Here is a 25,025-nt window from a genome sequence, read left to right as displayed (position 1 = left end):
GCGCCAGGATAGTTTCCAACGTCAGCATCTTGAACTTCCCTTTGTAAAGGGAAAAATTCAGATGACGCAGGTCCAAAATGGGGCGCAGACCCCATCCTTGTTTGGGACGAGGAAGTAGCGCCTGAAGAAACTGCGGTTCAAGTCTGAAGCTTTAACTGAATTTTACTAAACCTGAGGTTTAATATAATGCCACCTTTACACTCAAAAACATCTATAGAGGATGCATTTGTACTATATATACAAATATGTACATGTGTACTACCTTATTCAAATTGAAATGAGTGACCATTTTAGAGGGTTCACACACAAGCCTCTGTTTGGGCTGATTCAGAGTTGTTTATGATCAAAGTTATACAATTCCAATTTAAGTTACTTTTGGGTTGCAATAACTTTTACATTGAAAGTCAAGTCTTGTGTTTTAGCAAAAAAAGGGTATGTGTCCAAAAATACATACTGAGTAGGAGTTACATGACATAGGCTAAATCGTTTACATCTCTGGTTCACCCCAAACAAAGATAAAACCTTACAGTAATCTCAAAAAATCATGTATTACATAAGTATGTAATCATGTCAGTGCAATATAGATAAGTCCAATGGATTCATAGACCCAGAAAACAAGGAGTTAGGCACCAATATTACTTGGCTAGGTCAAATAATGAAGGAATTAGGATGTTTTAAGGGCTTCCTGCCCATCTTGGACGCCATCTTGAAAATTACACCTTTCTAGTGGTCAAACTTTGGTAAACTTTTAGTATGTTATTAAGGACACCTCATACTACTGAGAATAACAGCTGAGAAATAACAGCTGAGAAACCTTTTGTTAGAATTTTTTTAGAGTTAGGCGGTTTTTTTCATATATGCAGCCGCCTATATGTGTTTGAGGCCAGTGTTTGATCTGAGATGTGTTGGCCATTAAATTAACTTTATTTAGCTTACTGTTGTTGAATAAAACATGTAGACCTGCAGTCTATAACAGATGTTTGTGGATTATTACTGTTGAAAGATCCTCCTGCTATTGCTAAAATGTTCGGAAATTAAATATTATTCTGGTCGGGATTTTAGTCTGAATAAAAAGCGATATCAATGCATCAATGCAATGATAATTCACCACATGATTCACCGTTAAATCAGTTTATGTAAATGGGAGAGACAGACTCAGTAGTATGCTATGTTGCAAGTGCACAACACATTTTAATACATGACTGCTGGTTGGAGAGGCCCCATCTCATTCTTTGCGGGGGGGCCTCACAGATATGTGGTACGCCACTGCCTACAGAATGAGACGCGTGTTGAGTTCTTTAATGGTCCACCTGTAAACAAAGATGCTGTGATAACAAACCCCCTCATGGAAGAAAAATGCCGTCGAGTTTACAGCTGTGACAATGAGCGCTTCTCAGGATCAACTAAATGCTGGATTTTCAAAAGTATACTGTATATGAAGGATATAAAGTTTGCAGCATAGACTCTTTAAAATACATCCGGAGTTTTGTTGCACGTCTAAGTTCGGTTGCACTGGAACTGTTCGTGTGAATGTGAAACTAACTCGGACTCGGGTGCACACTTGTTCAGGAAATAAAGTAACCTGCGCATGCGTTTTAGCCGATGGCAGTGATGATGATTTCCCTTGGATATGAGTGAGAGTGATCTTGCAGTGTAATCGTGCAAAGTTAGTGCAATCAGAATCAATCTGATTCGGCAGTGTGAAAACCCCCTAAGTGGTGTCCACAGAATAGGGTAGGATTCATAGATTATTTTGAGGTAGACCTGACTAGCTAAAGTGAGACGTCTCCATCCCTCCTGGGAAGGCGTTGGTCTTCTCTCTAAAATCTGGCTGATAGTCTTTGTAGTGTAAGTGGAAAGTAGTGTTAGTACATACCAGGGCCCAGGTCAGGACGCAGACAGACTGGCTTAACTGAACATCTGCTAACTGTTACGTAGTTCATATAAATTACAACATAACGACTATCACCTAGCTCAGGGATGGGCAACTTCGGTCCTGCCACTGTCCTACAGAGTTTAGCTCCAACCCTAATCAAACACACCTGAACAAGCTAATCAAGGTCCTCAGGATTACTAGAAAATTACAGGCAGGTGATTTTTTCAGGGTTGGAGCTAAACTCTGTAGGACAGTGGCCCTCCAGGACCGAAGTTGCCCATCCTTGACCTAGCTACAGTACTTTAACATGGAGGCCAAGTCTGTTCCACAAACTACCAAAAGCAAAGTGCTTCTAAAATCACCAAGAAAATGTGTTGTAAACTCGATAAATGAACACAAAATGAAAGATAAACAGTTACTAAAGTTTAAACATTAGCTCAAATGAAATGATTACTGTGCAATCTGCATTCTTTCATTCACTTCATGTTCATCTATATATATATATATATATATATATATATATATTTTTTTTTTTTCCCTGTGGTTTATTCATCTATTTTAAATTTAACTCCTTCATTCTTATTTTTGTTTGTACTTAAGTTTATGTTTATTTTATTTTCTCACGTCTACATAAAGGACTGTGTTACCATTATGCAATTTGTTACATAATTTGCCTTGCTTAATTTCACACTAATGCTAGTCCACAATCCCACATGCACAAAAACCATCCCATCAAACATTTTGGTATTGCACAGCCAGACAAGTTTATTGGATTAATATGTTAACCTCTTAGAAGCTTCCAATATAGAACTTGAATCAAATAAGCCTCTTTTGGGAGAAACACCTTTTAATCTTAATTACCTGAAAATGAGCTTTGCTCTTTATGACTACGTCTGACAATGCTTCTTTTTATGAGCCAAAAGATAAATGGATGTGCTGAAATTCATCCCACATGAAGAGCAGTTGTATAGCTTCTCTCCACCTTCTTGTGCTTGTCTTGAAGTCTCTGAAGCAGTGAAAAGCTTTCCACTAAGTGAAACCTTGTCCGTTTTTTCTCCAGTAAGGATTTGTTGGTGCCGTTTCAAGTAGCTTGCTCTGGAACAGGCATTAACACCGCTATGCATTTTCTGGTGCGATTTTAAATTGCCGAGCAATTTAAAACCCTTTCCGCACAATGAACACAAATGGGGTCTCTCATCAGCATGACTTTTTAGGTGTATCTCTAAGTGAGATGGCAAAAGGAATTTTTTACTACAGTGATCGCAATTAAACAGCCTTTCTCCAGAGTGAATACGCAGATGATTTATGAAGTTGATCCTCTCCGAAAACCTCTTTCCACACTCAGAGCATTGCAGTTTCTCACCGGAATGAATCTGCAAATGACTTTTCAGGTTTCTTTGATAAGTGAAGCTCTTTCCACACTGGGGACACGAGTAAGGTCTCTCTCCCGTGTGAAGTCTTATGTGACCCTTAAGATTTCCTTTGTGTGTGAAACCCTTTCCACACTGAGGGCAAATGAAAGGCCGCTCTCCAGTGTGAAGCCTTACGTGAACCTGAAGATTTACTTTGTGTGCGTAAGTCTTTCCACAGTATTGGCACATGTAAGGCTTATCTCCAGTGTGGATTTTCATGTGACTCTTAAGGTTTTTATTTAGTCGAAACCTCCTTCCACACTGAGGGCATTTGAAAGGCTTTTCTCCGGTGTGAGTTATCAGGTGCCTGTTAAGGTGATCCATGTCTGTGAAACTCATTCCACACTGGTGACATATGAAACAGTTCTCCCTTGTGTGAATCTTCATGTGGCCATTAAGGGTTACTTTTTGTGAGAATCTCTTTCCACACTGATTACATGTGAAAGGCTTCTCTCCGGTGTGAGTTCTCATGTGGTGCCTAACATTCCCTTTGTGTGTGAAGCTCTTCCCACACAGTTTGCAGTAGAAAGGGCACTCGCCAGTGTGAATTCTCATGTGGCTTTTAAGGTTTCCTTTTTGAGTGAAACTTTTTCCACACTGTTGGCAGGTGAAGGGACTCTCGCCAGTGTGGATTCTCAGGTGGCTTTTAAGATTTCCTTTCTGGTTGAAACTCTTCCCACACTGTTGGCAGGTGAAGGGACTCTCTCCAGTATGAATTCTTAAGTGACTATGAAGGTGTCCTTTACGCGTGAAACTCTTTCCACATTGACGGCAAGTGAATGATCCTGTTTTCTGAGTTCTTTTTTGAGAGGAACTATTTTCAGTCTCCTCACGACTAAAAGATTTTTCTTCACTTGTGAAATCATGGTTTTTCTCCTCCACTTCATTAAGTTCTTGACCTTCCTCTTTCAGCAGCAACAGGTCTAAAATTAACATAATAAACGGTCAAATCAATTCAAGACTCAAAGGTGAAACAAGAAATAGAGGTGATGGCACAAAGTAGCAGACATCAAATAACTAAAGACTAGGGGCCAGATTTACTAACAGCTTGCATGAGCATAAACCCTCTTTTGGAGTTAAAACCTACTGTCAGGATTTACTAAAGACATGCAGTGATTAATTAGTGATGAAAAGACAGGGAGTCAGTTATTTTTGCGACTTATTGCTAGGGCTGGGTACCGAGTTCGATACTTTTTAGGTACCGACCGAATTGCCTCGATACTATCGAGTATCGAAAAATGACTTCTTGTTCGGTACCAGATTTCGATACCTAAGGGGTTAACTCGTCAACATCAGTGAGCCATTAAGCACTAAAAACAATAGTTTACGCGGTTACGCCCAGAGACGTGGCTCACGTGAAGTGTGTAAGTGTCCCAACCCCCATAGATGCACGTGAAGTGTGTAAGCGTCCCAACCCCCTAAAGATGTGGAAAAGTCAATCAAAACAGTGTGGCTACATTTCTCCAGGCTCAATGCCAACAGCGCGTGATGCCGTATTTGCGGTAAAATAATTGCTGCAAAGAGCGGTACCACGACAAATATGATGAAGCACTTGACAGTGCATGGAGTAAACATAAGAGCAGAAAGTTGCTCCGTCTTTGACCTTGTTGATCACTCTGACAGCGTTTATATTGCAATAATGACCTACTGAATGTACACTGCTGTTCAAAAATTTGGTGGTTAGTCAGAATTTTTTTTCAGTAAGGATGCATTAAAGTGATCAAAAGTGACCTTAAAACATGTGTAATGTTACAACAGATTTCGGTTTCAAATAAATGCTGTTCTTTTCAGAATCAGAATCATGAAAACAATTATCATAGTTTCCAAAATATTAAGCAGCCAACTGTTTTCATATTTCTGAAGGATCATGTGACACTTAAGTAATGATTTAGAAAATTCAGCTTTGTCATCACAGACATAATTTACATTTTTAAATATATTCAAATAAAATAACAGATTTTAAATTGTAATACTATTTCACAATATTACAAGTTTTACTGTATTTTTTATCAAACAAATTCAGCTTTGGTGAGCATGAGCTCTTTATAAAAAATCATTTTAACAATGAAAAAATCATTTTAACATTTTAATCAATAACAAGCCCTTCAGGCTGTCAAAACCCCTCCGCTTCGCGTCGGGGTCTCGTTCAGCCTGTCGGGCTTGTTATTCGCTATAACGACCGCCTCTCTATACATTATCCCTTACTAAAAGCATGTTTTATCCACTAATATATATAAATGACTGGATTGCTTACTGCGTTTTTAAATCAGAGGACATCATTGATTTACAGCCAAAACACTGACCCATAATCACCCGATTTGCAGCGTCTCCGTTTCACAGGAATAGTTTTACTATATATGTATGTAAACTAATTGTTACTTCAGATGTTAGCCTATCTGTATTGTTTATGGCCTTTTCAGAGAGGATAAGTCATATATTGAAATCGTGGATGTGGTTGTGTCTACTGCACACTTCTGACACAGATAACTGATATAACACAAAAATATATTTCTTTACGTACGTAATTATGAAAAAAATATTAATCATGAACATATATCTATATTTAGTGGCAGAAATTGGTTTGAATTGAGCCTATTCACTAAATACAAGCCTCTATTAAATTGCACTATATAATTCAAAGTTTACCACACATCATCTTGGAAATAAAGCAGTCAGTGTTATTTGTCTGAATAAACTATAATGCCGTGTATTTTATTTCTTGATTGAGCAACTTCTATTTCAGACTCAAATTCTGTGGCGTTTTACTAGAAATACAGTTTCCATATGAGAAAAGTGTTATGTTGTTGAATTAATTATTAATTTTACCATTGTTTAAATCATCAACTGCTTCGAAATGCCTACTGTTAACAAAATCATTGTTGAAATATTTGCAGTTAGCCTACTGTTTTAATAATAACAATCCTACAACACAAATACATAAACACAACAGTACAAGGCGATTTCAGGTTACAAGGCATAGGCTAAATCTTTATCCCGATTTCAGAATGTGCACTTTGACATTTGTAATACTTATGGCTGAAGTGTCTCGTCTGCCTGCCGAGCTGATGTTCACTACTGTAATGAATATGAACAAAACTTTTTAATAAGCAGGGGAAATTCCCAACTTTAAACAAATAACAATTTACATGCTTAGGACGTTTGCGTTGTAAGAATTTACAGGGAGACTTTAGATATAAAAACGGTGTCTCATAAGGCAATTTTTTCTCAGTAAAATCATATAATTTTCTATTAATTCAATAGAACAGCAGTGCTTACTAGGGAATACCAATATAGTGGCGCGGTGGCTTCATGGTTTATGGCGTCATGAGCAATCCAGTTCTCTAGATCAGTGGTTTTATCCCATTTTGTGCTTGACATGCTGCATTAGTTGCTGTATGAGTAGGAACTGCGTGGTAGAGTTTCCTCCACTCATGTTCATTCATTCGGAATGCCAGAGGAAGACGTTACACAAACATACGCTGCGTCCCAATTAGCATACTATCCGTCCTAAATAGTATGCGAAATTATAATTATTGTGTCTCAATTCATTGAAATTAGTATTTCAAAGATAATCGGATGGCTTAATTTTTCCGGTTAGAATCCGAAGAGCAGATCCGTGCACTATCCAACGGCTAATACTGAGCGCAACCCATTGCACGTTGGACGAGAATTCGATTAGAACTACAAACATGAATAATAAGTGTTAAAAAAACTACAAACATAACGGATGTGCGAGACCGACGGTTAAGAAGAGTGGTTAAGATAAAGGGGTTTGAGTGATTATTAATTAGTAGCCTATCTAACCAGACGAAAATGTATTTATCACATGTTATCCACATTATATTTAATCTAAAACAGCATGGTGAACTTTTATAACAATAGCATGATGCATTAACTTTCAAATGCATCATGTAAACATGAGGAGAGTTCTCCGAATGAAAGACCCACGACTGGCAGATCAACGCGAGACTACATTTCTATCTGAAACAGTAGGAAATTAAATTTGATTGAATGTGGAGGAAACACACAATTATGACTTTTTTTGTATGAATCTTTGAGTCTGCAAAAAAAAAAAAAAAAAAAAAGTAAACAAACTCTTTTTTTTAGGTAATATGCAGTGTAATCTTGTTAAAACGGATTTCATAAAATTGGTATCGAAAGCCCTATATGACTGTAAACATCTCATAGATGTAAACATCTTAAAATATTATTAATTTCTCTAAAGGAAAAACTAAGAAATGAAAGTGCAAACCAACCTATTTGGTCCTCAGTATCTTCATCTTTCACTCTGCATGGTTCTGGAATTCTTATGTCTTCACTCTCCTCTTTAATAAACTCCATGCTTATAATTATGTCAAGCAGATCTTAGTTGTTTCACCTTAAGTGTTTTCTACTTGTTTTCACGCTTTGTCACGTTAAAGATGATGAGAATTATTAACTGGAAAAACACCCAAGTCTTTCTGTAACTCGTGTGGATGCGCTTTAAACATCACTTATACACTCAGTGTTGCACCATTGCTTTATCTTTACTGTTGCTAAATGGCGTTATCACGCTGTTGCAATACTTAATACAAAACCCCCCAACTCTGAATCGTTTTAAACCCCTTAAATTCGGGTTTAAAAGCACAAACCTCTCCTCTACCAAATCTCAGCAAACACACCAAGTCTGGTGCAGAATTATGACGCCACACCACATACCAAAATAAAAGTCTCGTTCACACGCTGTTTCTACTTTGTACATTAATAATGAAATGTATGTCACAAGAATTCATAAGTCGATTCATATGAAAATACACGCAGAATACTACATTTAATTATAATTAAAATACGTTTTTTGGCGTTAATAATTTGTCAAATTACATCATCATCATTATTGTTATTATTATTATTATGCAAATTGTGTTTCTATGCTTTATGCCGTGAATATGGACCACTCCAGTGAATACATTGGTAATTATATTAAATAAGTATCTCACCGAATTAAAAATATGTAGGTACATATTTAAAGAAGACTTTTATTTTGATGTGTGTTGTGGCGACATAATGCTAGTGATGGGAGAAACGAAGCTTCTCAAAGCTTCGAATCAATTGAACCAATTGCTTCGCAAAATGATTCACTGTTTCGAAGCGTTGGTTCGAAACGCAACACGCTGGTGACCCCTGCTGGTCAGAACAGTGGAAATGCAACAACAAAAACAGGCCAAACATGCATAAAAACACATTTTATAAAAACACATTTCAAATGTTTTTTTGAAAGTAAAATCTAACGAAGCCTCGTTTACTTAAATCACGTGACTTTGGCAGTTTAATGCAAGCTCCGAACCACTGACTGAATCGAAACAAAGGATCCGTAAATGTTTCGAAGCTTCATGAAGAAGTGTTTCGAAAGTGTCCATCACTACTGTAGATTTGTATTAGTCTTAAAATGGTGCGTTCGTGCGTCTATCCAGGATGCTTCAGAAAACATAAAGTCTTAAGATTACGAGAGCCGCCATCAACGGGAGATGGAAGATTAACATTTCACCAGTTCCCTGTAAATGATCCTGAGCGACTGAAGCTGTGGCTGCTCGCGGTTCGCTGGGATGTAAAAACACCCATGGCAAAAATCGAGAGATCCAGGCTGTGCAGTGAACATTTCTCCTCCGAGGATTACGAGCCGGAGAAGGGGAAGCCAAGACGACTTCTGAAATCCTCGGCTGTGCCTGTGCTGTTTCAGCCAAATGAGGTATGCAGTGCTTATGTTATGTGAAGCTGTTAAATAATTGCTTATGCAACTGTTGTTAATTTTTTTTTTAATTATTATTATTTTCTATCTTTACATTTTATTTAATCTGTCTCACTATATGATGTATGTATATGATGGTGATAGTTATAAATAGTACGTAAAGACAGTATGCATGCATATTTAATGCACTTAATTATATGACATTCAAAATAAACATTTAATATAAAGACATTTCTCTGTATGAAAAGAAAACCAATAAGACATTTAATTAATATAGAGATAAAATAATATTTTTTTATAAACGTACTAACAGCAAAAAAGTAAAACAAATAAAGAAAAAAACATGCAAACTTTATACAAAAAAATGTGCAATGGCATTTATGCAGAAAGTCATCACTGAAAAACAAATTAATATGATTAATATTAAAAATATCTTTGCTTTGAAGAATGAGAAAAATAAACTTATGAACACTCATAATTTATATTCTTTAATAATAAATACAAAGCATACAGTAACTTAAACTTCTCCTAACCCGAAAAGTAATCCAACTGACCACAAGAAAAAATATTCTATAAAATATAGTATGAAAACAAATTAATGCTTCGATACTAAAATGAGAAATTCATGCTGATTCAATTTTTTTACCAGATAAACACTTAATATATAAATTATTTCAGCACACCATGACAGAAATATTACAGACAACTCGCCGTTTTCTCCGTCATGCTTGTTTTAGTTTGATTAATGATTAAATTTGACATTAAATAAATGTCCATATTGCATATTTAATTTCTTTTTGTAACATATAAACTTGAAAGAAATAATATTGTCACATAATACAGTAAAATGGGATGCATTTTACAGTATGGTTACACATGAATTCATATATTTTCAAAATGTAAAAGTTAAAAGTATTTTTTTCTCATTAGTTCATGCTGTGTGAAGTGAACTAACAGCGACTTGCTGCAGTAAAATAGCATTAAATAGTAGTTTAGAGTACAAAATAGAGTTTTTTATTGGTTTTAAAGAATTACAACTACAGTCAGGGGACTACATTGAATAAACAAAAAAAGACAAATACATAAAAAACAGTGACAAACTTACAAGTTAAATAAAAATATGAAGATATTTACAAATGGAAACACATTTTACAACATTTTTAAAACAAAGGCTTATTTTCTCCAAATTTACATTTATGAATACTAAATTTAGCTAACAGTAGTAGCAGATAAATTAAGTAATATTCCTTATGATAAGATTTGTCACAGGAGAAAAACAAAAACTAATATTTTTTTTTAAAGCAGGGTATGATGTGAGAACATAAATCAGGCCAAAAACAAACTGAATGAGGACAGCTCCAAAATAAATGATAAAATGTTTTAACATGTAAACCACAAGATGTACAAAATATATCAATATCACAATTAAATCTAAAGATAATTATTACAAGGGTAATATTTATAAATGAGTTTAAGAGCAATTAAGCGCGGTCCATGTTGAAGATTTTATTATTTAGAAAATAAGTAATTTAGCTATAGATTTGTACACTATTATTTCCTTTCTGTGTGTGTGTGTGTGTGTGTGTGTGTGTCTGTCTTTGGGTTTGACTTTGGAAGCCTGAACGGCCAGAATGCTGATGCAACAGAGAATTCTATTTCAGTGATGTCATATGGTACAAAAGAGTTCTCAAAATATCTATAGAATGTATTACCGTTTTTGGAAGAGATATACTGTATGTGAGAAGCTGGCCACTGAGCTGGAGCGACTTTCTGCAGGAGGTGCTCGGCTTTGTTTGTGAAATAAAGTCTAATATTTCTGGCATCAAAGATCTCTGAGAAGTAATTTCCCCAAAAGATTGAAACCAGAACATCACTGCTGCAGAATCGATACAGAAGCAGCTGTATCGATACTCATATCGACAAGCAGTATGTGACGGTACACCGTCGCATTGAAGTATTGAACACAGCCCTAGTGTAGTATGAATGTAAACTGGACGTACATTCGTCATGTTGTCATTATCATGTGATCTATCAGCGTCAGTTAAAGAGTTAGTTCACCCATAAATGGAAAAAATATCCCATTATTTACTCACCCTCAAGCCATCCTAGGTGTTAATGACTTTCTTCTTTCAGCCAAACACAATCTTGAGTTATATTAAAAAACATCCCGGCTTATAATGGGAGTGAATGGTAACTGAGCTTCAGAAGGCCTTTATTAACCCCCTGGAGCCGAATGGATTACTTATATGATGGATGGATGGATGCATCAAAATCTAATGTACCATTCTCTCCCATTATAAAGCTAGCAAGAGCCGGGATATTTTTTAACATAACTCCTATTGTGTTTGGCTGAAAGAAGAAAGCCATACACACTTACAATGGCTTGAGGGTGAGTGAATAATGGGATAATTTTTTTCATTTTTGGGTGAACTAACCCTTTCAGTCGCTTCATAATTCATAAATCCTCTCCTGTGGCCTCATGGGATAGTAACTGTCTCAACGGTTTTGGGCTAGAGCCCCTCTACCCATTATCTAGGTACTCAACTATCACCCCCATCGATAAAATGTAGGCTAGTCTTATTGTTTTACCTGAATATTATTGTTGATTATTCTGTTTATTAAAATTAGGCCTATTATTATATTTACACTACCATTACATTTTTATACATAGTTTTAAAAGATATTATGATTATCTCACCTAAATGTTCCACTCAAAGGATAGTGTTTTTACAGTGGGGTCATTTCATTGCAATTGCTTTCACACAGTACAAGGAAGCTTGATTTCAAACGGAATTTACAAAAAAAGTCAGTAATAAATTAAGAACAAATAAACAAATTACAAACAATAGCACAAACAAGTACAGTAAAATAAAGAGACAAATTGAATAAACAGCACTGCACGTTTTTCAGGTGGGTCTAACAGTAGTGTTCAGGTAAGAAATACCACAGAAATGAAATAATCATATATTAAAGTTACAAAAGTAATTCAGTCAAGAGCAGTGAGTGATTTTTCTCTTTGTCTTTTGTTGTTTGATTAACATTAATGACATACATTATGGAAGCCATTTCACTCGGATATACTTCACAATAGGGTAGGATAGACTATTGCAACTTCTGTTTCATGAAAGAACTCACAATATTTCCCATCATCCAACAGGTAAAAAGGTCATTTGGATTCAAACAAGCAGGAATAACTCCTGTTGAAACATCAACTTCTTCAGGGAACAATACTGAAGAGATGGAGTTTATTAGAGAAGAGAATGAAGAAGACATGAGTGATCCACAATCATGCAAAATAAAAAATGAAGATACTGAGGAACAAAGAGGTTTGTGTCCAGTCCTGATTCTTCATATACAGACCCTTTCCAAAAAATTAGAATATCATGGAAAAGTTTATTTATTTCCATAATTCCATTCAAAACGTTAAACTTCCATAGATTATAGATTCAGGGCCCACAACTTAAACGATTTCAAGTATTTAGTTATTTATTTGTACATAATTTGTAGCAGGATTTGCACCTGCCCACACTGCCAAAAGAACCAAAACCTGGTTCAGTGACCATGGTATCACTGTGTAATTACTGTGTGATTTCATGTAATATTCACATTTTTTGAAATCCTGTTTTCGTGGGTTTTATGAGCTGGAAGCCCAAATTATGTACAAATAAACAACTAAATACTTGAAATCGTTTAAGTTGTGGGCCCTGAATCTATAATCTATGGAAGTTTAACGTTTTGAATGGAATTATGGAAATAAATAAACTTTTCCATGATATTCTAATTTTTTGGAAAGGGTCTGTTCTTCCTGGTGAAGTTTGTCCCATACACACCTTTAGGTTTAGGCTGCTTAAAGAAAAAAGAGAAAGTTCTGATTATGTTTTAAGGGCCTTTTCAAAGCTGATTATGGATGGTAATAAAATGCCATGATGCCATCACAATGCGTAATGACGCACAATGGCTGATCTTGCGCTCTTGGTTTTCCTCTCTGTGTTTGCCATGATTTCGCAATCTATGAATATTAACTTGTGGGGCGTTTCACGGACTATTTATGGGCAACTATGGGCGTGACATGAAGCCGCAAAAGCTGCGCTACATTTAGAATTGATTGTGATTTATTAAAGGGATAGTTTGGCCAAAAATGATATTAAACCCATGATTTACTCACCCTCAAGCCGTTTGAGATGCATATGTCAATAATTTTCAGACAAACACATTTTCAGTTATTTTAGAAAATGTCTTAGATCTTTCAGTGGTTATAATGTCAAGTTATGGGGTCCACTCCTTCAAGTCCCAAAAATGTGCATGCATCCTTCACAAAAGTAATCCATCCGGCTCCAGGGGGATAAACGAAGGCCTTCTGAGGGTAATCCGTTCGGTTTTGTCGTAATAATATACACATTTAAAACTTTATAAGCGAAAATAACTGGCTTCCGGCAACGCTACGTCCTACGCCGGCATCCATCTGCCGTGAACGCGCGTCGACCGTTGCCGGAAGCCAGTTATTTGCGTTTATAAAGTTTTAAATGTGTATATTTTTACGACAAAACCGCACGGATTACCCTCAGAAGGCCTTCGTTTATCCCCCTGGAGCCGGATGGATTACTTTTGTGAAGGATGCATGCACATTTTTGGGACTTGAAGGAGTGGACCCCATAACTTGACATTATAACCACTGAAAGATCTAAGGCCCTTTTTACAAGAGAACGCTCGCGGGTGAAAACGTAAAAATATTTTATCAGATGTGCCTTTCGTTTAGACGGCGACGGCGTTTTTGGGGCTTAAAAACGCAAAAAAGTGAAACCACTCTCCAGAGTGGAAATCTTAAAAACGCTCCACCGTCGCGTTTCCGTCTAAACGGTAAAAACGTAAAAGTCTGCTAGACAGTGAAGGCACCGATCAGTGCTTCACATTGCCACCTAGCCGCCTGGAGTGCATACTACATTGAATTTCACACACTTTTGCGTCACCGTATGCACGCAGATTTCCCCCCCATAACGCTCGTCTAAACGCAGAATAAAAAGTGATCACTTTTGCGTTTTCTCTTCAGATCGTTTCCGTGTAAACGTAGCCTAAGACATTTTCTGAAATAAAAATGTGTTCGTCTGAACAATTATTGACATATGCATCTTGAACGGCTTGAGGGTGAGTAAATCATGGGTTTAATATCATTTTTGGCCGAACTATCCCTTTAAGGGAAAACTGCGTAGGATGTGCGTGCGCACGGTTTTATAAATCCGAATATTTCTGTGCGTACGCACGTCCTATGTTTCATCCGTACGTCACTTCTGACGCAAATCCTACGCAAAGTTTTATAAATGAGGCCCCAGATCCAAATAAGGAAATCCCCCAAGTGTTACGTCACATCTGAGCTGATTTGAGATCTGACCGTTTTACAGCTGCAGCTTAAAGTTTTTAGATTTTCATATTAAGGAGGTGACATAGAATTTTGAGATTCTGCGTATGGCCATTTTACCCACCGAGCTGCTGTTATTCAACTATGCCAAGGTAAACTTGGTTTTGCATTCTATCACCCCTTTAAAAGCTGAGAATCTGTTGAATCTTATTGCAATTATTGGATGGGAGGCGTGCTACAAACAATGTTTGGGGAAGTTTTGTTCACGCATCAGACTGAAATATTGATCTTGGAATTTAAGAATCAATATCGTTTCATCAAAATCGATAAAATCGTGAAATAGATTGTGTCAACCCAGCCCACACAGCTGTTTACCTGTTGTTGCTTATCCACATTTGTGCACACAATCAAAACGTGCCATCGGGTAAATGCTAATAAAGATCAGTTCTTGTTGATCAATTCATCATCAAGACAGCTAAAATCGCACCGTGTATGAACTGTTTTATGTATGAACTGTTTTATAATTGTTTTTGTACCTTTTGATTAATATTTGACAATTACATGTTCATTTCAGAGGTGATAGAAGTGAAAGTGGAAGGTCAAGAACTGAATGATGTTGAGGAGAAACATCAGTATCACAGACATCATAGTTTCAAAACTGGACAGATGGGAAAGTATTTGTCACAAACAAGAAGACCCAAAAATTATTTTACCTGCCCTCAATGTGGAAAGAGTTTCACACAAAAAAGTCACCTTATGGCTCACATAAGAATTCACACTGGAGAGAAGCCGTTTACCTGCCAGCATTGTGGAAAGAGTTTCACACAAAAAGGAAACCTTAAGGATCACGAACGAATTCACACTGGAGAGAAGCCTTTCACGTGCCATCAGTGTGGAGTGAGTTTCACACATAAAAGAAGCCTTAATGATCACATAGGAATTCACACTGGAGAGAGTCCTTTCATATGCTCTCAGTGTGGAAATACTTTCACACATAAAGGTGACCTTAAGAGACACAGAAGAATTCATACTGGAGAGAGGCCTTTCAGTTGTCACCAGTGTCGAAAGAGTTTCACTCGTAAAGAACATCTTAAAACTCACACAAGGATTCACACCGAAGAAAATCCTTACATATGCACTCAGTGTGGAAAGAGTTACAAACATCTAAGTAACATAAGAAGACATATGACATTGCATTCAGAAATTACATTACACTAATCACAGTGTACCATAACAACAGACTGTATTAAAACTTCCTCACTGCAAAAAGAGCATTTATTATTGTTCTGCCATTTGACTCATCAACTTTTTTGTAAATCCTTTGTCCACAGAGAATTCGTATGTGGTCTATTTTATAACATTTCAATTGAAACTGTTTGATGTACTGGTACAGTTTGTATATTGTGTATTATACTACGGGGCTGTTGAATGCTTGATTCTGATTGGTTGACAAACGTTCTAAGGTGTGCAATTATTTTCAGGGAAACGCACGGCTAAAGTAGTTCCAGCAGGTCTTGACTGCATTACAGGTCCATAACACTTCGCCAAATGATTTCAGTTATTTCAAAGGTCTTTACAGCCCACAGAACCTAAACCCACAACGACGCTGACAGAGCAAATAAATATAGTAAACAATAGGATAAAAAAAGACCAATTATTTCCAAGTTTTTTGCCACAAAATTACGTTTTTTCTTATGTATTTTGCAATTACTAGTTATCATGCAAAAGTACATCTCTCTTCCTCGCTCCCACTCAAACGCACACACATACAGTACAGACACACACTCGCGTGTTGTCAGCGCTGCTCTGACGATTTTATCAGTAAAATTAGTTTAGCAACTTAAGCTACATGACGTTTCTCGCTATTAGTAGACGCTGGTGCCGAACACTGTTGAGAGACGCACAGACTGAGGTAATTCACACGCTTAAACTCTCTCTCTCTAATAACTGTATTAGACTGACTGCTATCAGTGGCTTAAGCCTCCATTACTAGCTCTAAAATGACGTGTTGGAATTATCAACGCAGGCTTGGGATGAGATGCGTAAGAAATTAGTCCCACACACAAGCGTTTTAAGGACAAAAACCTGACAAACATCTTGATACATCATCTGAACAATGTTTTGAGGTGTGGCCACCGTAGTATAAGCGGAATAATTAACTCTGGGCCGTTGAATTATTAGAAAAATAATGCACATAATAAAAGAATAATGCGCTTTGCATCGTGTTACCACCTCATGTGTTTTATTTTTCTAATAATTCAACGACCTGTCATCAATTATTCCTTACTACTTTTATGGTAAATAGTGTGTATATTATGTTTTCTTATTATACTGTGCCTAGTATTCTGTATATTGTGTATATTGTATTCAACATTGCACTGCAAGTCACACTTAAGATATTACGTATTTGTAATAAATTGATCAGATTATATAGATCTGTATAGTATAGATCTGCCTGATTTCTGCTGGTGTAAAAACGTGCATGACCCGGTCATACCCCTCACTCACCACATGAAGGAGGATCACCAATATACCGAAATCATACCTGAACCTCACAACAGCCACTGTACAAAGACCTGAACTTCCTCTATATCCTTTCAAAGTCTTGTATCTTTCAAGTGCATTTAAGAGCGTTTCTCTTACCTGTGGGTTTACCCATGTAGTACCTGCTGCATATGTTTTTCCACCTATTGCCTTGTGATTTGGATTTGTTTGCCTGTTCAGATTGTTCTCTCTGATTTTTAAAACGTCTGTCTCTCAAAATAAACTGCACATGGATCCCTGTGTGTCTGTTTTTTCCTTCACAATTACATTGATTTTTTTCCAATCCATTTTGTTATTTTGACTAGGTAAAGAAATTAAGAGCATTTATTATACTTTCCGATAATTGAATATGAAACTTGATTAACAACAACACTTAGATCCATGCGTCCTTGTCTCCTCCAGCTGCAGCCATAACAGAGGTTTTGACCCAAAAATGGATCTAGCGGCTGTGCAACTCTTGTGCCCCGCAGGCCCGCACAGGGTGATTGTTCCCTTGAGGAACCCATTTGTGAGTATTTACATCTGGTGAACTCAATGCACTTTGGTTACAATGCCCTAATTGCATTTCACTTAAAAAGCTCCTCAAGTAACTGCTACCCAGGGATGATCCTTGATGCCTGTGCCAATTTCTGAATCTGTCTCTTCAACTGAGTGGATTCTCCTTCACTGTGTGAGAGGTAGAAGAGGACCTCCACCTCACCGCTCCAGTATCCCCAGAGGCCGCCCCGGAATCCGCTCCAGTAACCCCGAAACTCTTCCATCCTCTGAGCCACTCCAGCCCCTTGTCATGGCCACCATGCCAGAGCCCCATGTCTGCACACACCGCTGCCATGGACCCTCAGCCAAAGGCATTGTCTGTCCCAGAGCCAACATCTACATGTTCCAGCATGGTCCTGTGGTCCTTTCACCTTATATAGGGACTTCTGACTCTCTGGCTCCACCTTGGTTCTATGATCCTCCGGCTCCACCTTGATCCTCCATCGTTTCACCAGCTTCACATTGGACGCCTATCATTTGGCTTTGTCTTGGCTCCCTGATCCTTCTTCTCCACCTGGGTCCTCTAACTCCCTGGCTCTACCTTGGTGTCCAGTTCCTCCAGTTGCGTTGTGGTCCTTAGCTCTTCCAGTCCTACTGGGGTATGTCTGGGCCCATGTTCTTGGCCATACCATGACCTTGCCCCACCTTGCCTCACCCTGATGGCTTCTATCATCTATTTACCTCCTTAACTTTTTCCTTTTGATTGGTGTGTCATGTTTTCTGTTCATAGTTTCAAAGAACTTATATTTTGGGGTATTTCTATGACTCTTCATTTGTATTATGTTTCCCTGTGGTTAAATCATTATGGTTTCTATGTCTACATGTGTATCACCTGTTGTTAACTTAGTCTCTTGAGTAGGTACTTATTTTGAATGAGTAATTACTTTGTGACTACTAAAAATACATTTAATACAGGATGAATTTGTGTAGTATGAATGTAATCCATTATCTTGTGTCATTATGTGCCATGAATGTTGTCATTATCATGTGACCTACCAGCATCAGTTGTGTTGCTTCACTGCCATTCACAAATTAACTCCCATGGCCTCATGGGATAGTAAAGTGTATATCCTACACTCAAAAAAATAAATCGTTGGTCTAACTTAATATAATTATGACACCCATTTCCACACATTCGAATGGTTTTATCTCAACTTAATTTAGGCTAATGGAACCCCAAGAGCAAAATTCATTTGGAACCAATGAGATCAAATAATTCTCATTTTTCTGTCATGACAACTCTTGGGAGATTGGTATGGTATTAGAAATTAGCATGGTAATGGATATGGCAATGTTAATGATCTGTTATGCTGATGCTGCTGCACAGCAAGTACCGAGACTTGCTACTGCGAATACATTCACAGACATTGTTGTGATTATGTAAGTCATTAATTAACCCCGTAGCAGATCTATACAAGTGGAGCTGGGGAAGGGGGAGGGTTTCTGAAACCCTGATCCGTGTGTGCATGGCTGCCTGTGTGTGTGCGAGGCTGTGTGTGTGTGTGTGTGTGTGTGTGTGTGTGTGTGTGTGTGTGTGTGTGTGTGTGTGTGCAAAGCTGTGCATCACGTGATCAACTGCTAAATTCAAATTGTTCAAGCGTAATTTCACACAAAACTCAACACCTCAGACCCCAAATCACCAATCCAGAAATATAAAATCCAGGCTCCAGCCAGTCTACGCTAACCAATGAACACCTCCAGCTAAGAACTTTATGGCCATGCAAGCTTCAAAGAGATGAGCCCAGCTAAAGGAAGAACGTGTCAATGTTAGATAGTTTGGAAGAGACTGATTGGTTCAGAGATGGCACAGCTCGGGACCCTTCAAGATAACGGCAGAGGTTGTTTGATCCCAAGACAAAGGATTTAAAACAGACCTCCTTCTTAAGGACCTCTGAACGACCCCAGGGTTGAATCTCTTAAAACCACAAAGACTGATCAAAATACATAAATTCATCTCAAAAGAATTCTTGACTGACTTATAATCAAACATTGTTTAACTACATAATTGTATATTATGTCTATGACCTATATATGTTACTGTTATGCTTATATCACATATAAATCATGTAATTGTTATAAGTATTAGATGTTGAATGAAAATGTGTCTTGGTTCCTATCAGTACGATCGTATGTTTTTAATTCAAAAGATGGCTTGATTGAAATCTGTATAAAATGTTTTGTATTCTTATAATAGGAATCATGTCTAAACTGTACCTTTTGTACTCTGCTGGAGCTGGAGAGTAAGGAGATCACAGATAAGGCATGATTGACGATGAGAGGTGAAGAAAATGCCACCTCCCAAATAAAGACAGCGCCTAATTGGTCAGAACTCATCCAGGAGGCTGGACAAACATTTGAGTTTAAAATCTTAGGACACGAACAAAGCCTCAGAGTAGTTTTATATTAGTCATGGAAAAGCCATGACAGAGTAACCAGGCAGACGAGTAACTATGTAGATGAGCAGACGAAAGAACCCAAATCAAGATCAGAAGAACATGGGTTAAACAGCTTCATTCAAGCCATCTAACTACTCTCGTCTCACTTTTCTTTCTCTTACTTCTTTTTCTTTTCTTTTCCGTTGAGAGTCTCGGTTATAAGTTAAGTTTTGCTGCAAAGTTTCGGTTGAACGATTCGACTGCAAAGCCCGCTTCCAACTTCAAAGACTTTCCATTCATCCGCCAACACACCACGTGATTGGTCGCCCCAGAATCCAGGCCCTTGGCTTGACATTAAGGCATGAAAATTGGGGTGTTTAGTGTGTAGAAAAGCAAAAACCTTGCTACTCTCAGAAAAGGGACCAGGTTTATGTTACTAGCTCTGAAGTAAAGAGGCTACGAAAGAAGATATACAAACACAGGGACAGCCAGGCCCACACAAGGTCAGTGGAAATAGCCTAGATGAAAGAGAAAGACACCCTCCCGAACACTTTCATTGATATACAGTCCGATTTACTGAAGAAAACCACAGTCTCGTTCAGAACAGTTTACACTGTGGCAAAGGAAAGGCTATCGTACAAAAAGCTCAATGACAATGCAGGAGCTTAATGGAGCCGAAGTTGGTAATATCCACATATCTGACCATGCATGCGCAGAAATAATCAGTCACATTGCCAAGGAAATGTGCCGCAAATTTGTCTGCAATGTGAAAGAAATGGATTCACGGGTGTCAATCACTATTGATGAAAGGACCATTCATGGTAGTCCCTATCTAATAATCTACGCAATATGTGATGTCTGCGGTAAGGGCAAGGGGGATGTAGACAATGTTTTCCTGGATCTAGTGGAACTTACAGATGGGGTCGATGCTGAATCCATTTATAACTCGATGATGGCGAGTCTACATAAAGCTGGAATGGATGATGACTTTTTGAAGACGCACCTGATAAGCATTGCCACCACTGAAGCTGCGGTGCTCACAGAAAAGCCAGTGGGTTTGTCGTTAGACTTAAAGAAAGTTTCCGAACATGCAGTCTGTTCACTGCCTGGCGCATAGATTAGAACTGGCTGTCAAAGATGCTCTTAAAGAAGTGGCTGGCACTAATCAGTTTGAGTAATTTATTTCAAAGTTATACTCACTCTACAATCAGTCAACCAGGAACGCCAGATTGCTTAGAGAAGCAGCGGCCGAGCTCGATGTGGAAATACTGAAAATAGGTCAAATCTTCACCATCAGATGGGTTGCCAGCAGCTTTAAAACAGTAAAAGCAGTATGGAAAGATTTCCCCGCACTAGCTCTCCATTTCAAAATAGCTAGTGAGGACACATCACGCAGTGATCTTGAGAGGCAAAAATACAAGGGACTTCTGAAGCACCTTGCTAACTCAGGATTTGTGGAAGATTTGGCTGTCATGAAAGACATCCTGTGTGAACTCCAGAGCCTGTCTCTCAAGCTGCAGAAAAGAGAAATGTCACTTGTGGATTCAAGTCTTGGCATCCAACAAACTATCAATGTTTTGACGGCCATGAAGATGACTGGTGGGGGGAAATCAACCAAGAAGGCTGAACAGTCGGTCTCAGCCTGCCTTTTTAAGGACGTAGAGCTGAGTGAAGCCAAGGCGAAAATAAACAGGTCTCGGTTTCATTCAACTAAGCGATTACTGGAGTCAAATTTGGTCCTGATGCTAAAGCTCTTGACAAGCATTTTTGGCCAGGAGAGCAGGAGGACCTGATTTTGCATGGCGAACCAGAAGTACACAGCCTTGCGAAAGCGCTTGGAGAACCAACACGGTAGGCCGTGGAGCAGTTTCGAGACTGGAAACTACAGGGCACTTCACTGGGGAAAACATTGGAAAGACTGTGCATAGCAAGTTGCAAGTATCTCCCCACGTCAGCTGAGTGTGAACGAGGCTTTTCCGCAGTTAATAACACGGGCAACCAGACGCACAACAGGTCTTCATGCGCGCACACACACACACACACACATAGGAATACATTTTGTGAGACTATAAAAACTGCTGTCTTATAATTTTACACATAAAATAGTCCAAAATGCAGAACCACCACCACAAAAAAAAAAAAAAAAAAAGAGAGAGAGGGAGAGAGAGAGAGAAAGAGACAAAAGTTACTGCTTTATTTGTTATTGCTATTCAGTTCATTGCATTTTGATGTTCATGTCATGTACTTTACAGTTACTGGCTCACCCTCAACTGTGTTCTTGCTGTTTACATAATCATCTAGGATGAAAAGAAAAAAAAAGCTATAAATTCACATCTACATGTTAGTGATGTGCAGATCCAAGTAATACAAAATAATATTCCAATTTTGCGGGTGAATTAGAGATAAATCATTAATATGTTTAAATAAATATGTTTTAATCATTTTAACCCTTTCGCACGTACGATCACACCGGTGTGATCAGTCTTGGCTGGTCCCTTGAGCGTACGATCACACCAGTGTGATTAGAACGGTCAGTGCATCACGTGATCAACTGCTAAATTCAAATGTGCTTTCGCTCGTTGGCTGGCGCTGAGCCAGAGACAGGCGCGCTCAGAGCTGTCATATATCATAACTTTTCAGTGTTTTCAACCACATAATGTTTATTTTAGGTTTCAGACATATAAGTACTAAAAAAACAATACATTTAGAGTTTGTAAAATACACGCTGATGACAAAGGAAGAGGCAATAATAATCCTTTCCATTATAATTAGTTTTATTCATATCAGATACACATTGTGTAAGTAACTTTAAAGTATACTCTATTCTTCTGCCAGTTCACCTGCCACTTACTTTTATGTATTTCGGGAGAAGTGGATGAATTCACGTGTTGTAAATCCAACAGATCCGATTCTCTGAACTGCGTCTGCGGCACAAACTAAGATGGCGGCACCCATCGCGCATACAGCTCAACTAACGCGATCGTTATAAAGGTGTTTAAACAACAAAACACTTCCACTTGCATATATTTGACAATCGGAATATTAGATATTTCATGCCACATCTAACAAATTTGTGAATATTTTGAATAAAAAAGGAAAAATGACATAAAAGCAGATCATCATTAATTCAGCTCTGTTGTTGCCAAGCTTGTTGCTTGTCACGTGACAAGCAATGACGCATCACCATGGAAACCATAAAGTGACACATTCTAAATAACGGTCGCCTTGAAAAACTCTGGGGGGTCAGCCAGAATATTTCAAACTTACGTGTGAAAGGGTTAATAAAGAGACTGAACTCTCATTTCCCGGTAAAACACAATGAGCGGGTGTCATGCTTTTACTTTCGTTTTCAACAATATCTCTTCAGTGAAAACCATCCATGGAAAACATATGCTTAGAGCACCTCCAAGTGATCATAATATAACATGAAAAGTAAAAACTACATGCCATTGCTTAATAATGTAACAGATAACAGAAATTATGCTAGTGCAGTTTCATTCAGCGGACCCACCTTTTGTTGCAAACGGCTCTCCCTCATCCTGGACCAGGCTGTTCAGGGGGCTGTGAGCGGCCTCTCTTTTACCCTCTGGGATGAAATGAAGATGTTTGAACTGAGGATCGAGCATACAGGCCACAGTGGGGATGGATTTTGTCAGATCGCTGGACTCCAGTTTAAACTGCCGTTGAAAAGTGTTCTTAAAGGCACGTACAGCTGTCATGTCAGATGCTTCGACGCACAGAGTGGTGCTGATCATGTTGAAAATGACTGGAAAGATGAAAGACAGCCCCACATGCAACTCCCCACACATTATTTCGGTGGCCTTGGCCAAAGGTTGCAGCACTGGAATCAGCTGTTCCAGCATCTCCTACTGTGATGCTCTCAGGGCGAGTGACTTTTGGATGGCTGGTTTGGTGACAGTTTCATCTGCAAGCACAGATTGCACCATGATTCTTTGCTCGAACAGCCGCTGGATCATTAAGTGTGTGGAATTCCATTGGACCGCACAGTCAGTCTGGAGTTTGTTGGGTCTTATGCCAAGTTGTTCCTGTCGTTTCCTTAGGTCACAAGTGGCCACCGCTGAGTGGCGAAAGCGACTTACAACTCTCCCTGCTGCATCAATAGCCTTAGAAACCTCAGGTAAGACTAACCCCAGATTTCCACCAACTGCGGATCGGCTCCGCTGCATGTCGGCTCCATGCTCCGCCGTCCTTCAATACCCACCAGGTCCGGATTTGTTGCGGAACGGCTACGGCCATGACTGACAGCTGAAGTCACGAGAACCTACAAGATCTCGCGAATTCACGTATGATCGCGCGATATAAGTGCTGAATTGCTGCGGAGCTCTCCGGCATCCGGCAAAAATAGAAGCTCTGCGTATCTGCTCCGGAGGGCTGCGGATCGCCAGAGTCGTAACGCAGCTGTTCCGCAGTCAGTGTAAATACACACATTGACTTTAATGGAAACCTATTGACTCTGCCGCCGTTCCGGAGCGGATCCACAGCCGTTCCGCAGTTGATGGAAATTAGGGGTAAGCCAGCTTTTATGGCTAGCTGTAGGGTGTGTCCGGTGCACCTCAGATCTTTAGGAAACATTTCACATAGCTCCATGGCTAAGTTCATGTTACTGGCATTATTGTGGACTGCAAAACACCTGCACATTTTGCACATTGCTTGATTATCTCAGAAAGACGGCAATGTCGGCTGCAATGTCTCTCTGGCATCATTGATGTACACAGCACTCGGCCCGTCAGCTTCCATGTGTCGGTGATGTAGTGAGCTGTTACTGTGATGTACGGCTCCATAGTGGAGGATGTCCACAAGTCAGTTGTTAGCGACACAGTCTGGTCTCTCATCTCCTCCACAATTTTTTCACGCAGGCTGTCGTACTGGTGTTTGATGGTGTTCCACAATGAGTTGTACGATTGAACATCGTAGCCAGGTTCAAAAAAGTGCAGTATTTCTCTAAAACCTTCTCCGTGCACTGCAGCTCAAGGTCGAATGTCTTTGACGATGAAATTCACCAGTAAATTGGTAAGTTTCTAATTGACTGCTGTCAAGATGATTTGCATTCCTCACCAAACGTTAGTGGATGCCTTTTCAGATGCAAGTGATATTTTTACAAGCTTCATCTTTAGTGAAGAATTTCCACACACTTGATGTACCACTGCTGCTTTCTTGCTGCAATGACCCTCTGGGCTCTTCA

At 38.6% G+C, this 25,025-nt stretch overlaps 2 protein-coding genes across 3 annotated transcripts; one reads left to right on the top strand and one right to left on the bottom strand.

Moving 5' to 3' along the window:
* Positions 1 to 1,001: 1,001 nt before the first annotated feature.
* LOC307162232 (uncharacterized protein) lies at positions 1,002 to 7,972 on the bottom strand. 2 transcript variants are annotated; one of them, XM_079877442.1, is made up of 3 exons: positions 7,545 to 7,951; positions 2,738 to 4,211; positions 1,002 to 1,325 (listed from the first exon to the last, which is right to left on the bottom strand). In XM_079877442.1, exons 1-2 carry the CDS (start codon positions 7,627 to 7,629, stop codon positions 2,764 to 2,766), a joined length of 1,533 nt encoding a protein of 510 aa, XP_079733568.1. In that variant the 5' UTR covers positions 7,630 to 7,951; the 3' UTR covers positions 1,002 to 1,325; positions 2,738 to 2,763. The 2 variants fall into 2 exon arrangements, with proteins under 2 accessions (XP_079733568.1, XP_079733567.1); XM_079877441.1 differs by lacking the exon at positions 1,002 to 1,325 and having other exon boundaries at positions 2,468 to 4,211; positions 7,545 to 7,972.
* A 468-nt stretch (positions 7,973 to 8,440) lies between these two features.
* Positions 8,441 to 17,171, top strand: LOC307161876 (uncharacterized protein). Its single transcript, XM_079876820.1, has 3 exons — positions 8,441 to 9,013; positions 12,171 to 12,339; positions 14,941 to 17,171. The coding sequence occupies exons 1-3, from the start codon at positions 8,714 to 8,716 to the stop codon at positions 15,582 to 15,584; spliced, it is 1,113 nt and encodes a 370-aa protein (XP_079732946.1). The 5' UTR covers positions 8,441 to 8,713; the 3' UTR covers positions 15,585 to 17,171.
* The last annotated feature ends 7,854 nt before the right edge of the window (positions 17,172 to 25,025 follow it).

The sequence above is a fragment of the Squalius cephalus genome (assembly GCF_949319135.1).
Source record: "Squalius cephalus genome assembly, chromosome: 7".
NCBI classification, from domain to species: domain Eukaryota; kingdom Metazoa; phylum Chordata; class Actinopteri; order Cypriniformes; family Leuciscidae; genus Squalius; species Squalius cephalus.
Note: the sequence above shows the minus strand (reverse complement) of the source record. Positions and strands in the feature narration are given on the sequence as shown.